General features: G+C 45.6%; 1 protein-coding gene across 1 annotated transcript in view; it reads left to right on the top strand.

Annotated features, from left to right (window-relative positions):
• Positions 1-11,143, top strand: part of LOC109291397 (lanosterol 14-alpha demethylase) — a 23,447-nt gene that overhangs the window by 7,061 nt on the left and 5,243 nt on the right. The window contains exons 2-5 of the mRNA XM_019508405.1: positions 1,421-1,547; positions 3,035-3,209; positions 6,980-7,099; positions 9,976-10,171. Of these exons, the coding sequence (XP_019363950.1) occupies positions 1,421-1,547; positions 3,035-3,209; positions 6,980-7,099; positions 9,976-10,171 (618 nt within the window). The remainder of the gene's footprint in view (positions 1-1,420; positions 1,548-3,034; positions 3,210-6,979; positions 7,100-9,975; positions 10,172-11,143) is intronic.

Raw genomic sequence — 11,143 nt, 5'->3', positions numbered from 1 at the left:
GGGGAACTCCCTTCTCATCAGTACAGAGGCAGAAAAGGATCTTGGAGTCATTGATGCCAAGATGAACATGGGCCGGTAGTGTGGGGATGCAGTCAGGAAGGCCAACCGTACCTTGTCATGCGTTCACAGATGCAACTCAAGCAGGTCGAAGGAGGTGATCCTCCCCCTCTATGCAGCACTGGTCAGGTTGCAGCTGGAGTACTGCATCCAGTTTTGGGCGCTGCACTTCAAGAGGGATGTGGACAACATAGAGAGGGTCCAGAGGAGGGCAGCAGGACAGGCCCTACGAGGAGAGGCTACAGGACCTGAACCTGTTCAGCCTCCACAAGAGAAGGTTGAGGGGGATCTAGTGGCCTGTTAAAAACTAGTCAGAGGGGACCAGCAGGCACTGGGGGAGTCCCTGTTTCCCCAAGCGCTACCAGGAGTGACTAGGAATAATGGTCACAAGCTGGCAGAGGGTAGATTTAGGCTAGATATCAGGAGGTGCTACTTCACTGCCAGGGAGGCTAGGATCTGGAACCAACTTCCAAGCGAGGTGGTGCTGGCTCCTACCCTGGGGGTGTTTAAGAAGAGGCTAGATGAACACCTTGCTGGGGTCGTTTGACCCCAGTACTCTTCCTGCCATGGCAGGGGTTCGGACTCAGTGATCTGCTCAGGTCCCTTCCGACCCTACATACTATGAAACTATGAATGTCTGTACCTAGCTTAAGAGTTCATATTAACATCACTAAATGAGGGTCAGGGTTTGCATACGGGAAGGCAGCATTCTATGGCAGAGAATCGCCATTACAAATGATCTGAGATTTTCAAGGTGCATCTCAGGGAACATAATTTCATTTCAAACCAAATCCACTTTAATGAAGTTGCCCTTGAGGTCCACTGATTGGACACCACATAACATTATAAATGGAGCAGGACCTCACCTGATAGGTAGTCCAGAGTCATGCCAGATATGGTAGGCAGCCTCCTATATAGTTGGCTGCCTTGCCTCTTTAGGAGTTTAAGGAGACTAAAGCTAAAGCATATGTCTCTGATGTTGTGGAATGAGCAATTCTGATCTACGATTAGACTAGAATCTTCTTCCTTCTTGCTTGAAATTAGTCTCTCTTCAGGAAGTTCACTTTCTGTTGTATTGCCCCCTCATGAAGCACTGAAGTTATGTGGATATGACCTATGAGAACATGAAAAAACACCATGGTACTTGGGAAAGGCATGTTTCAGTCTTCGACTGCTAATTTGTGTCTCTTCCTCTTCAGTATGAGAATCACTTAAAGTTCTGTGAACAGGCTGTCAACTGCTGTGGTCTTCATTTCCTAGCTACTCCCATGTTTTTCTATTTCACTATATTTATTTATTGTTAATGGCTAAATGAATATGAAGAACCTCATGTTGCATATCTCTGCTGTCTTGATACTTGCAGGTGTTTTTGGAGCAGAAGAAAATGCTAAAAACAGGGCTGAATATAGCACAGTTTAAACAACATGTACCTGTAATAGAAAAAGAAACAAAGGATTACTTTAAATCCTGGGGACAGAGTGGCAAAAGAAGTAAGCAACACCCCATGCTTTGTATTTCAAAAGTTACACTGAAGGGAGTGGCAAGGGAAACAACCAATATTAACATACTTTAATGGTAATGTTGGAGTGATGTTGTAGCTGTGATGTCCAAAGTATGTGAGAGGCAAGGGTTTTTGTTGGTGATATTTTTTTACTAGTTGGAATAGAGTGCACTTGGTTCAATAACAACAACCACAAAAATCTTTGCTTCTCACATAGTTTAGCAGTATTTTTTTGATAGATGATCTACTGCAATGCATTTAATGGAATGAAATAAGACATTTAGGCAAAAAAGTGCCAATCATTTTATGTTTAAAAGAATCAAATATGGAACTTGTTCACTGTTTACACAACAAATCTAAAGATTCTAGGAGAATAAAGCTGTTCAGAAATGCATTTAGAGGTGCACTGTTATGTCGGTCGCGTATCAGATCAGCACCAATAACAGGAAAATTAACATTATCGACAATTGGCTTTTAATGGCCGATAATGTCACTGGTAAATGCCATGTGCATGTGCACAGCTGCAGCATGCACGCAGCCAAGAATATAGCTGGGCAGCTTAGAGAGCACCATCTGGCCAGTAAGTCTGTGGAGGAGAAGGGGCATGGAGGAAGGAAAGGGCATGGGGAGGGCAGATCAAAGCCCCCACGGTGAGGGAGGGAGTGGGGCAGGTGCTGCCCAGCCAGGGCAGTGAATGTGACCCTGGGGCTGGGAGTGGGATGGAGCTGCAGGTGGGTGGTGAGGGGATGCTGGGTGGGTGGGTGGCTTCCCACCACTGCGTACCCCCTGGGGAGGCATGAGGGGTATGCCCCCCCATCTCCTCCCATATTTGTGAATGGGGTGAGGACAGGCTGCCTGCTGCAGGCTCAGAGCCAGGGGCAGTGCTGGCCTCTTCCTGGTGGGGGGAGGCACAGCTGTGTGGGGCAGGGGGCAGCACTGGGAGAGGGGGCTACAGGGAATTTTAGGGTGGCTGTAGCCCCTCAAAACCCCCCTTGTGCAAGGTAAAGGCAGCAGAGCAGGGTGTCCCAATAAGGGGTGGCGCTTGGGGGGGCTATAGCCACCCCAAAATTCCCTGTAGCTCACTTTCCCAGCACCCTTCTCTGCCATCTATTCCAAAACTTGCATGCCAAGTAAAATGCCTTCACATGCCGTGCTCTAACATGTGTGCCAGGGGTTGCTGACCCCTGTGTTAGATAAAAGGATATCCAGTTAAGAGGTTTTAAATGAGTGTTACTGCAACATATTCCTCTTTCCAGTAATTTCCCAGTTATCCCCTCTCTAGTGTCCTATGCCAGAGACCTGTGCAAAAGCATTTTTTGAAACAATTGCATTAAAGAGAAAAGCGTTGAGAACTTAAATTACTTGTTCAAGCTATACATTTCTTTCTGGAGAAGAGAAATGAATGGCCTGCAAATTTTAATGCAAATATCCTTGAAATGGTTTCTTACCAACCTTTTTTTCCTTGATTTTTTTCAGACTTATTTGAAGCATTTTCAGAGCTCATTATTTTGACAGCAAGTCATTGCTTACATGGGAAAGAAATCAGAAGCCTACTCAGTGAGAAGGTGGCACAACTGTATGCTGATTTGGACGGGGGATTTACTCATGCTGCTTGGCTCCTGCCAGGGTGGCTACCACTGCCAAGTTTCAGGTATTAAAGCTAATGCATGAAGTATTTCTTGCTGCTTAAGTGATTTAAGTGACTTGTCTGTACTTGATCTTTCTGATCCAGGTGTTTCTAGGTCTTTAAATAATGTGTTTTACACTCCAAAAAAGAAAGGAATGCAAGGATATTTCCTTTAGGAGGAATCTAACAGCAGTATATTAGTTTGTACTGATATTCCCTGAAACTGGAAATAGGACAGTTAACTCCTTCACATCCCTGCTTTATTAGCATTTAAAAGTATAAGAACTACAGCAAAACTAAATGTTTTTTCTTGGCATTAATGACCAGCTAAAGGACAATGGTCCTGAAAGAGTCTTTTTTTTGTGTATTATTAGTATATTTAACAAAAGAAAATATGATTTAGTTTAAGGTTGTTGGTTGTAGCCGTGTTGGTTTAAGGATATGGGCAGACAAGGTTCTTTGGGTAAATATGATCTCTTTTATTAGACCAACTAAATAGTTGGAAAAATTGTTCTTTGCAAGCTTTCAGGCACAAACACCCTTCTTCAGGCATAGGAAGAGTCTGCTGGTGTTGTGTGCGTTCTCCTGGGTGGAATAAAAGCCAAAATGCAGAGTTTGCAGGAGAGCGCACACAACACTAGCAGACTTTTCCTATGCCCGAAGAAGGGTGTTTGTGCCTGAAAGCTTGCAAAGAACAATTTTTCCAACTATTTAGTTGGTCTAATAAAAGATGACACATTTACCCAGAGAACCTTGTCTGATTTAGTTCAAGGCACCCTTTGGAGAATTGTTCTTTTTCTACAATGCAGATAACTGAGGACAAGAAGATAATATTTCAAGTTGCATCAGGAAAGCTTTGTAGGGATCAGCAGATCACTCCTATCTAATACCTTCAGCAAAACTGCAACTCAGTGTTTCTAAACTAAATGGGATTATGTAGTCATCTGGATTCAAGATTAGTAATTTAACACCATCTTTACAAAAATGATTGTTGATATTTTCTTAACTAGAGAAGTCAGTTTTACTCCACATTTAGGGTAAAAACATTCAGTAAAATACAAAAGATGTTGCAATCTTTTTATTTATTTATTTAATTCCCAAATTCCAGTGATTTGAATAGGATGATTGATTGCATTTTCCTGGCGGGTATGCATTTGTACAATTGGGATCACTGCATAGAACAGTGGTTCTCAACCTTTTTAGTCATGGCACCCCTCTACCATTTTTTTGAATGTGGTGGCCTCCCTGGTTGAGAACCATAGTTGGTGCTGTCTCAGCTTACCTCAGTGCTTCTCAACTGGGTGTTGCTGCTTCCAGATAAAACTGTCCTGCATGCCTGCTGCACAGCCAGCCTGGGAAGGGCTGTGGCATGTCCAAACAGTCCTGTTGCATTAAGGTTCTGTCTGTTGTAAGTTGGGCTGTAGTCCTTTCTGGTCTGGCCTCTCTTAGAAACAAAGGTGTGAGAATGGAATGGTTCCGTGCACCTTGGTTTCCAGGAGGGGCTGGACCAAGAAGGGCTACAACTGAACCAGCTTCCGCTTGCTTTAGCAGTTGAAGGCAAGGTTCCCTCCAAGGTGCGCGTGTGCATGGTGGCGCACAATTTCAAATCTTGCTGCACACCACCTTTTTTAATGCTGCGCACCCACCCAAAGAGGAGCTGGGTGCGGAGCATGGCAGAGGCCTCGGGGCCAGTGTGGGACATTTTACCAGAGGTAAGCTCTTCACTCCTCAGGCAACGGCTCCTCCCTGAGGCGAAGCAGAGGTGGGGACAGGGATGAGGGCTGGGGCAAAATGACTCATCATGGTGCAGGGGAACTGCTCTGGCTGTTTTTGTTGTTTGTTTGTTTTACCTTGTTGCAGCCAGAAACTCTGACTGCCACTGCTTCCGCTGTATCCAGTGTGCCAGGACATTCATTTAGTTACTAGCCAAGTGGGGGAGGAGTTCATGGCTCTGCTCCCACCCTTGCCCCAGCCCCAGAGAGGGATCAGGGGGCCCAAGAACTACATCTTGCAAGGGGTCCCCAAAAATTGTGGGCTGGCCCTGCATGTGATTTCCCCCCATACAAGTTTTACACCACTGTAAGTTTCTATTTTTGAATTAAGTCACTACTGATTTGCCAAGGCATAGCTTAAAAGAAAATACGGGCCTATAAACACCGTAGAAGGAAACCATTGCATGTAAGCAGTTCACATGACTTCTGGTGGTGCACAGAACTCTTTTACTGCTTCCTTTATTTTACTTTTCTTTGGCACAGTGTTTGGGTAAAGCTATTTAATTTAATATGTAAGTACCTATAGGAGTTTCTTCATCAATACACACTCAAGTACTGAGGTTATGCTGGTATCTGATTTTGTGTGAGGGGAATCAGACCCTAACCCTCTAGCTGTTTGTAAAAACTGACAATTTTAACTCTTAAATCTGTTCATGAACGTATAATACCCCATAAACACAATACCTTGTTGCTGTCCTTGAGACATGTTGCAGAGCCCCACCAGCCTTATTCAAACAACATATAAGAGTGCTTAAGCAGAACTCAGTTACTATTCAAGTGGTCATATGTTTGTTACACTATTAACGGGAATGGACTGAAGCGGTGCGCTCACGGATTGCTACATCTTAAAGGGAACATTGGTTGAAGGCATGCTTAATTTTAAGTAAATGAGTCATTCCCCAGGTAGTTGTCTACCCAAATTCCACTGCAGACACACACATGCTGTGGGCCTAAGAAAGGTTCTTTTGGATCATGCTGTGTCCCTACACGTCCTCATTGCCTCCCTTGCTGTAAGGGTTGGAGAGCCATCAAGTGTCACTTAGCCCTGGATTTAAGAAGCAACTGTGTGATGAGACATGTGATATACCTGGCTCCATTAACTATTTGACATGGGTTGTTTTAGAGATTCTTTTCATTTTAAGTAGTAAGAACTTTCAAGTTACTTGGCATAATAATAAAGGTCAGATTTTTTTCACTAATTCCCCTCATCTCTGGACAAGGAATTTTGAGTCCACCTTTATAGAAGATACAAGTCACAGAGTGACTTAAATTCACTATGGGAAGTACATATAGCTACTGCTACTGGTAGACTAAACAAGCATAGAATAAGTAACCTCTACTCTGCTTTGGCACTGGAGAGTGGTGGGTCAGCACCCAGCTTTCTAGCTGCATCATCTCTCATATTCTGGTCCTGTTCTGCATTCACAGGTTAGAGGGAACTGTATTGCAGTGATCTCTTTTGTATCATTGCTGCTTTCTGTTTAGGGAGAGGCGAATATTTGCATATTTAGAGGTGAAAAATAGAGAAGATCATTTAAAATGGTATTAGCATTAACAAGACCTGCTGATGACTTGAGAAGCTGGTTGGAGTGTGTTACAGGAGAGAGTAGATATCTCATTCAACACAACAAAGCAGTATAATAATGTTTTGTTCCAATGTTGTTGTGTCCTTTCATGTGTGTTTTGCCCTGGTGCCTGCAGAGTCCTGTGATGCTATGTCATATAATTCTCATTAACCCTCGTATAACTTGTGATGAAATTCTGTCTCTCAGATATTAGATATCTCTTGAGATACATAATTGTCAGTGACCTTTGAAATTGTTATAGAACACTGATAAATATTTAGGCAATGAACGATTGTCACTAAAATACTCTAATAAAAACATTCATTGGCATCCTAGATGTTTGATCTAAATGGGATTTAATTATTTGTAAGACAAACTATATCTGTTTTGATAGATCTTTACATGCACCTTTGTTTATTTTATGCACGGACACTAATAAAGATGCTTTGTGTTACAGGCGTAGAGACCGAGCACACAGAGAGATAAAGAACATTTTCTATAAGGTTATCCAGAAACGGCGCCAGTCAGGAGAAAGGGAGGACGATATGCTTCAAACGCTGCTGGATGTTCGATATAAGTAAGTGAAAATTGAAAATGTTGCCACTTGTAAACATTAGGAGGAAGTGTTGAGTATTTAACGCTTTTATACAGGAGTTTTCATTTACCAATTTTTTTCCTAAATTGCATGTTGCTTGTCATGTCACACATCATCCTTGGGTCTTAGATTTTCCCCTGTGTGCTGTTTGTTGTAGTCTTTGGGAGATGATATCCCTTTTCCTGTCTTTTTGACTGTAATTGTAACTGAGGGTTCTAGAAGCTGGTTTTGCCTTTTCCATCTCCTTGTAGAGCTTGAAGAACTTTGTACTTTTTAGGGTTGGACTTTGAGGAACCCAAATAGTAGACTTCAAAGTAAAGATTATAAAAAAATGAAAATCTGGCCCAGGTATGTTCTTATGATATATTATACAAATGATGTGTAAAAGTACCATGCTAAATCAGATTAATGGTCTATCAAGCTCAGTATCCTATCTTTAATAGTGACAAGTACAATAAAAGCGCTATTATCCGGCATCCCCCATTCCCAGGGGATGCCAGCTAATCAAATATGCCGGTTAATCAAATGTGCGCCATCTGGTGCACTCCCCAGCATTAGTGTGCCTGGGGACAGCGAGTGGCGCCCTGTGCAGGCTGCTTTGCCCCAGGCCACAGGGTGAAGAAGTGACAAAGAAAAACTCGGCTCGCGGCAGTGAAACTGGAAGTTCCCCGGAAGTGGTACTTCTGGTTTTGCTTTTGCTGTGTCCCTCGGATGCTGGTTAGTAGAGTTTTCCAGCTAATAAAGTGCTGGTTAACACAGCTTTTGCTGTAGTATGATGCTGTAGAAGCAGAGTGTATGAACAAGGCAAATGTTGAGCGATCCTTCTCAAGTCATACTTTTCCTGGCATCAACTGTCATTGGTTGGTGATGTTGGAAGATACGCCCCTGACTGCTCTTTTTCATGGAGGACAGATCCATAGGGAACTATTAATTTGTCTTATCCTTTTTTGAACATGGTTATAGTATCTGCAGCTACAACCTCCTGTAGTAGTGAGTTCCACAGTTAACTGTGCTGTTTTTTTTTCTAAAAGCCTTCCTTCAGTTTGTTTTAAACCTATTTCCTCATCATTTCAGTACCTGCTCCCTAGTTCATGTATTCTGCGGCTTGACGAATAACAGTTCCCTATTTACCTTATTCACATCCTTCATGATTTTATTGGCCTCTATCATATCCCCCCTCAGCTTTTTCCTTGCTGAAATGAAGAGTCTTAATATTTTTAGTTTCTCCTGACATTGCAGTGTCCCCATAGCCCTGACTATCTCTGACTCTTTCTGTACCTCTTTTAATACATCTTTCTTAAGATGTGGAAACCAGAACTGTGCTCATTATTCCAGATGTAGGTGTACTGTGGATTAATACAGTGGCATAGTGATGATGACATCCATCATCTCTCCATACAGCCTCCAGTATAACGTCTTTATCTTGCAGTGATCAAAGTGTATTTCCCACTTTGCTTACCTGTCCTGATTATCAAGTTCTTAAGGTAAAGAATTCTAAATGCTTACAGGTGAGGTTACCCCTGTGTTACAGTAGGAGTATTTTCTCAGGAGTTAGCTCCAAAGATCAAATCAGACGCCCCCTCCCTAAGCCTCTTGATAGTAATTTTTCTAATCAAGGTGACTGATTTTTAATTTGCAGTTTTCACATTTATTATATGAGTTAGAAAATTAGATTATATCTCCTGCTGGATATCTCAGATTCTCCTGTGCTACCCTCCAAGCCTCTCAATTTTTCAGCACTTCATCTCTCTATGAAATAGAAATAGGCAGATACTAGGCACTCTGTTTTCCATATACAGATAAAGAATGTCCGTGAACTGTTGACTCAATAATCTACCATACTTAAAAAGCAGGCTTCAGGAGAGCTCTTGCCAAGGTTTTATTTAACAGTAGATCCAGGCTGTGTATATAGATGTTCAGTTTCTGCCACAATCACCTTTCTTCTGGTAGAAACTGTAGGTGTACAGATGTTCTAGTTTTTTCTCGCAGAGCAAAAATGGCAGAAAAATGACCTGGCACCTTGTGTTGCCCCTGCCCAGGTCTTTGCTAGGATTTGACCCTCAGCTGCCCCTTTCCAGCCCCACATGCCAGGATTGGGCCCTGTATCTGCCCTGTGTGGTGATTTAACACACAGGGCCATGCTGTCCAGTTTGTGGGGCTCCCTAAGGGTCTGGAATTTTGGAAACTTCTCTCCTGCCACCAAATTTTGGACCTATGGGGAGCTCTGTGGGCCAGATGACACAACTCCAGGGGCCAGATCTGACGTGTGGGCCAGGGGTTGAGCACTCTTACTCTAATGTAGTGTTTCTCAACCCATGGGTTGCAAGAAGATTTCAGAGGGTCACGAGCCATGGGTTGAGAAACACTGATCCTGGGAAAGTGTGGAGACTGTGGCAGGGGAGAAGGGGGTGGGGGAGAGTGAGGCCGGGCTGGATACTTGCAGAGATGGGGAAGCTGGGGGATGCTGCTTGGGGTGGGATGGACTGTGATCAAGCTGCCTGGTGGGGGCTGCCACAGGCCTCCCCTCCTCCCTCTAGCACACTCTGCTGCCGCCCGCATAAGCCAGAGCCACTGCAGCCATCATGCTCTGGCCTGAGCAGGACGGGGGCAACTGGAGGCCCCTCTAGCAGGGCTGGGTGGGGGTGGCAGGGGGCTGCAGATTGGGAGTAGGGGGCACCAGCAGGGCTGGGGTGGGGCAGGGGCTGTGGGTCAGGAGTGAGGGATACTGACGGGGTGGGGAGTCTCTGGGTTGTGTACTGGCAGAGCTGGGCGGGGGTACAAGGCCATGAACCTCTGGAACTGGGTTCCAGTAGGAAAAAGGTTGAACCAGTGCTCTAATATACATCATCTTAATCTAGGGATGACCGTCTTCTGACAGATGATGAAATTGCTGGAATGCTTATTGGGTTACTGTTAGCTGGTCAGCATACGTCCTCAACCACCAGTGCTTGGCTTGGCTTCTTCTTAGCTAGAGACAAATCAATACAGGAGCAGTGTTATGCGGAACAGAAAGCAGTTTGTGGAGATGACTTGCCACCATTAAGTTATGACCAGGTTTGTATGTTGCATAATTTTTTACAGGCTAATTTGCAGTGGAATATTTCTGGCACAAACATGTTAAATTTGAAGTTAGTGACTGAAAGTACATTTTAGGTCAGGGCGGGTAATTATTTTGAGCGGAGGGCCGCTTACCCAGTTTTGGCAGGCGGTCGAGAGCCACGTGGGTAGCCCCGCCCCTTCACAGGTGTCCCACCCCTTGACAGGTGCCCCGCCCCCTGGTCATTATCTTGGGACCAATGTCCCAGGGCCAGCACTGGTGGGGCCCAAAGCGGGGTGCAGGCTGGCAGGGGTCTGTGGAGCCAGGCTGGGTTGTACCAGCAGGGAGCGGAAAGCTGGCCCGGCTCCATAGAGCCCCTGCTGGCTGGGACCCCATGCTCCTGCCACCCTGCTCTGGGCCCCACTGACACTGGCCCCAGACACCGGTGCTGGCCCTGTGCTCCTGCTGGCTCCCCGCCTGCTCACACTTGGTGCCCCCCAGCCCTGCAGTACAGATGGGGAGCAGTGCACAGCCCTGACCCCCTGCTCGCTAGCAGGGAAGAAGCTGTTGCTGAGTGTGGGGAAAAGTGGTCTCTCACCTGCCCCATGGCAGATGCCCTGCATTACAGGCACTTGCAGCCCACACGGGGCTGTCTCAGGCAGGCTGTGAGTGGCTGCAGCACAGGGTGCTGGCCATGGGGTGGGGGAGGGGCCACTTTTCCCCCGCTCAGCACCAGCTTGGCAGTGGAGCTGGGTTACAAGGTGGTGCTTAATTCCCCGGGGGCGGGGAAGCAGCCCCACCTCATGCCTGGCGCCCTGCGCTGCAGCCGCTCACTGCTCTGGACAGCCCCACACAGGCTGCGAGCGCCTGCAGTGCGGGGCGCTGGCCATGGGGTGGGCGAGGGGCTGCTTTTCTCTGTACAGGGAAGGAGCCCAGGGAAAAGCTGAGCAAGGGGGGGGAAAGCGGCCCCTCCCCCACCCCATGGCCAG

The sequence above is a fragment of the Gavialis gangeticus genome, unplaced genomic scaffold, assembly GCF_001723915.1.
Source record: "Gavialis gangeticus isolate Ggan-Ray unplaced genomic scaffold, GavGan_comp1, whole genome shotgun sequence".
In the NCBI taxonomy this organism is placed as follows: domain Eukaryota; kingdom Metazoa; phylum Chordata; order Crocodylia; family Gavialidae; genus Gavialis; species Gavialis gangeticus.
Note: the sequence above shows the minus strand (reverse complement) of the source record. Positions and strands in the feature narration are given on the sequence as shown.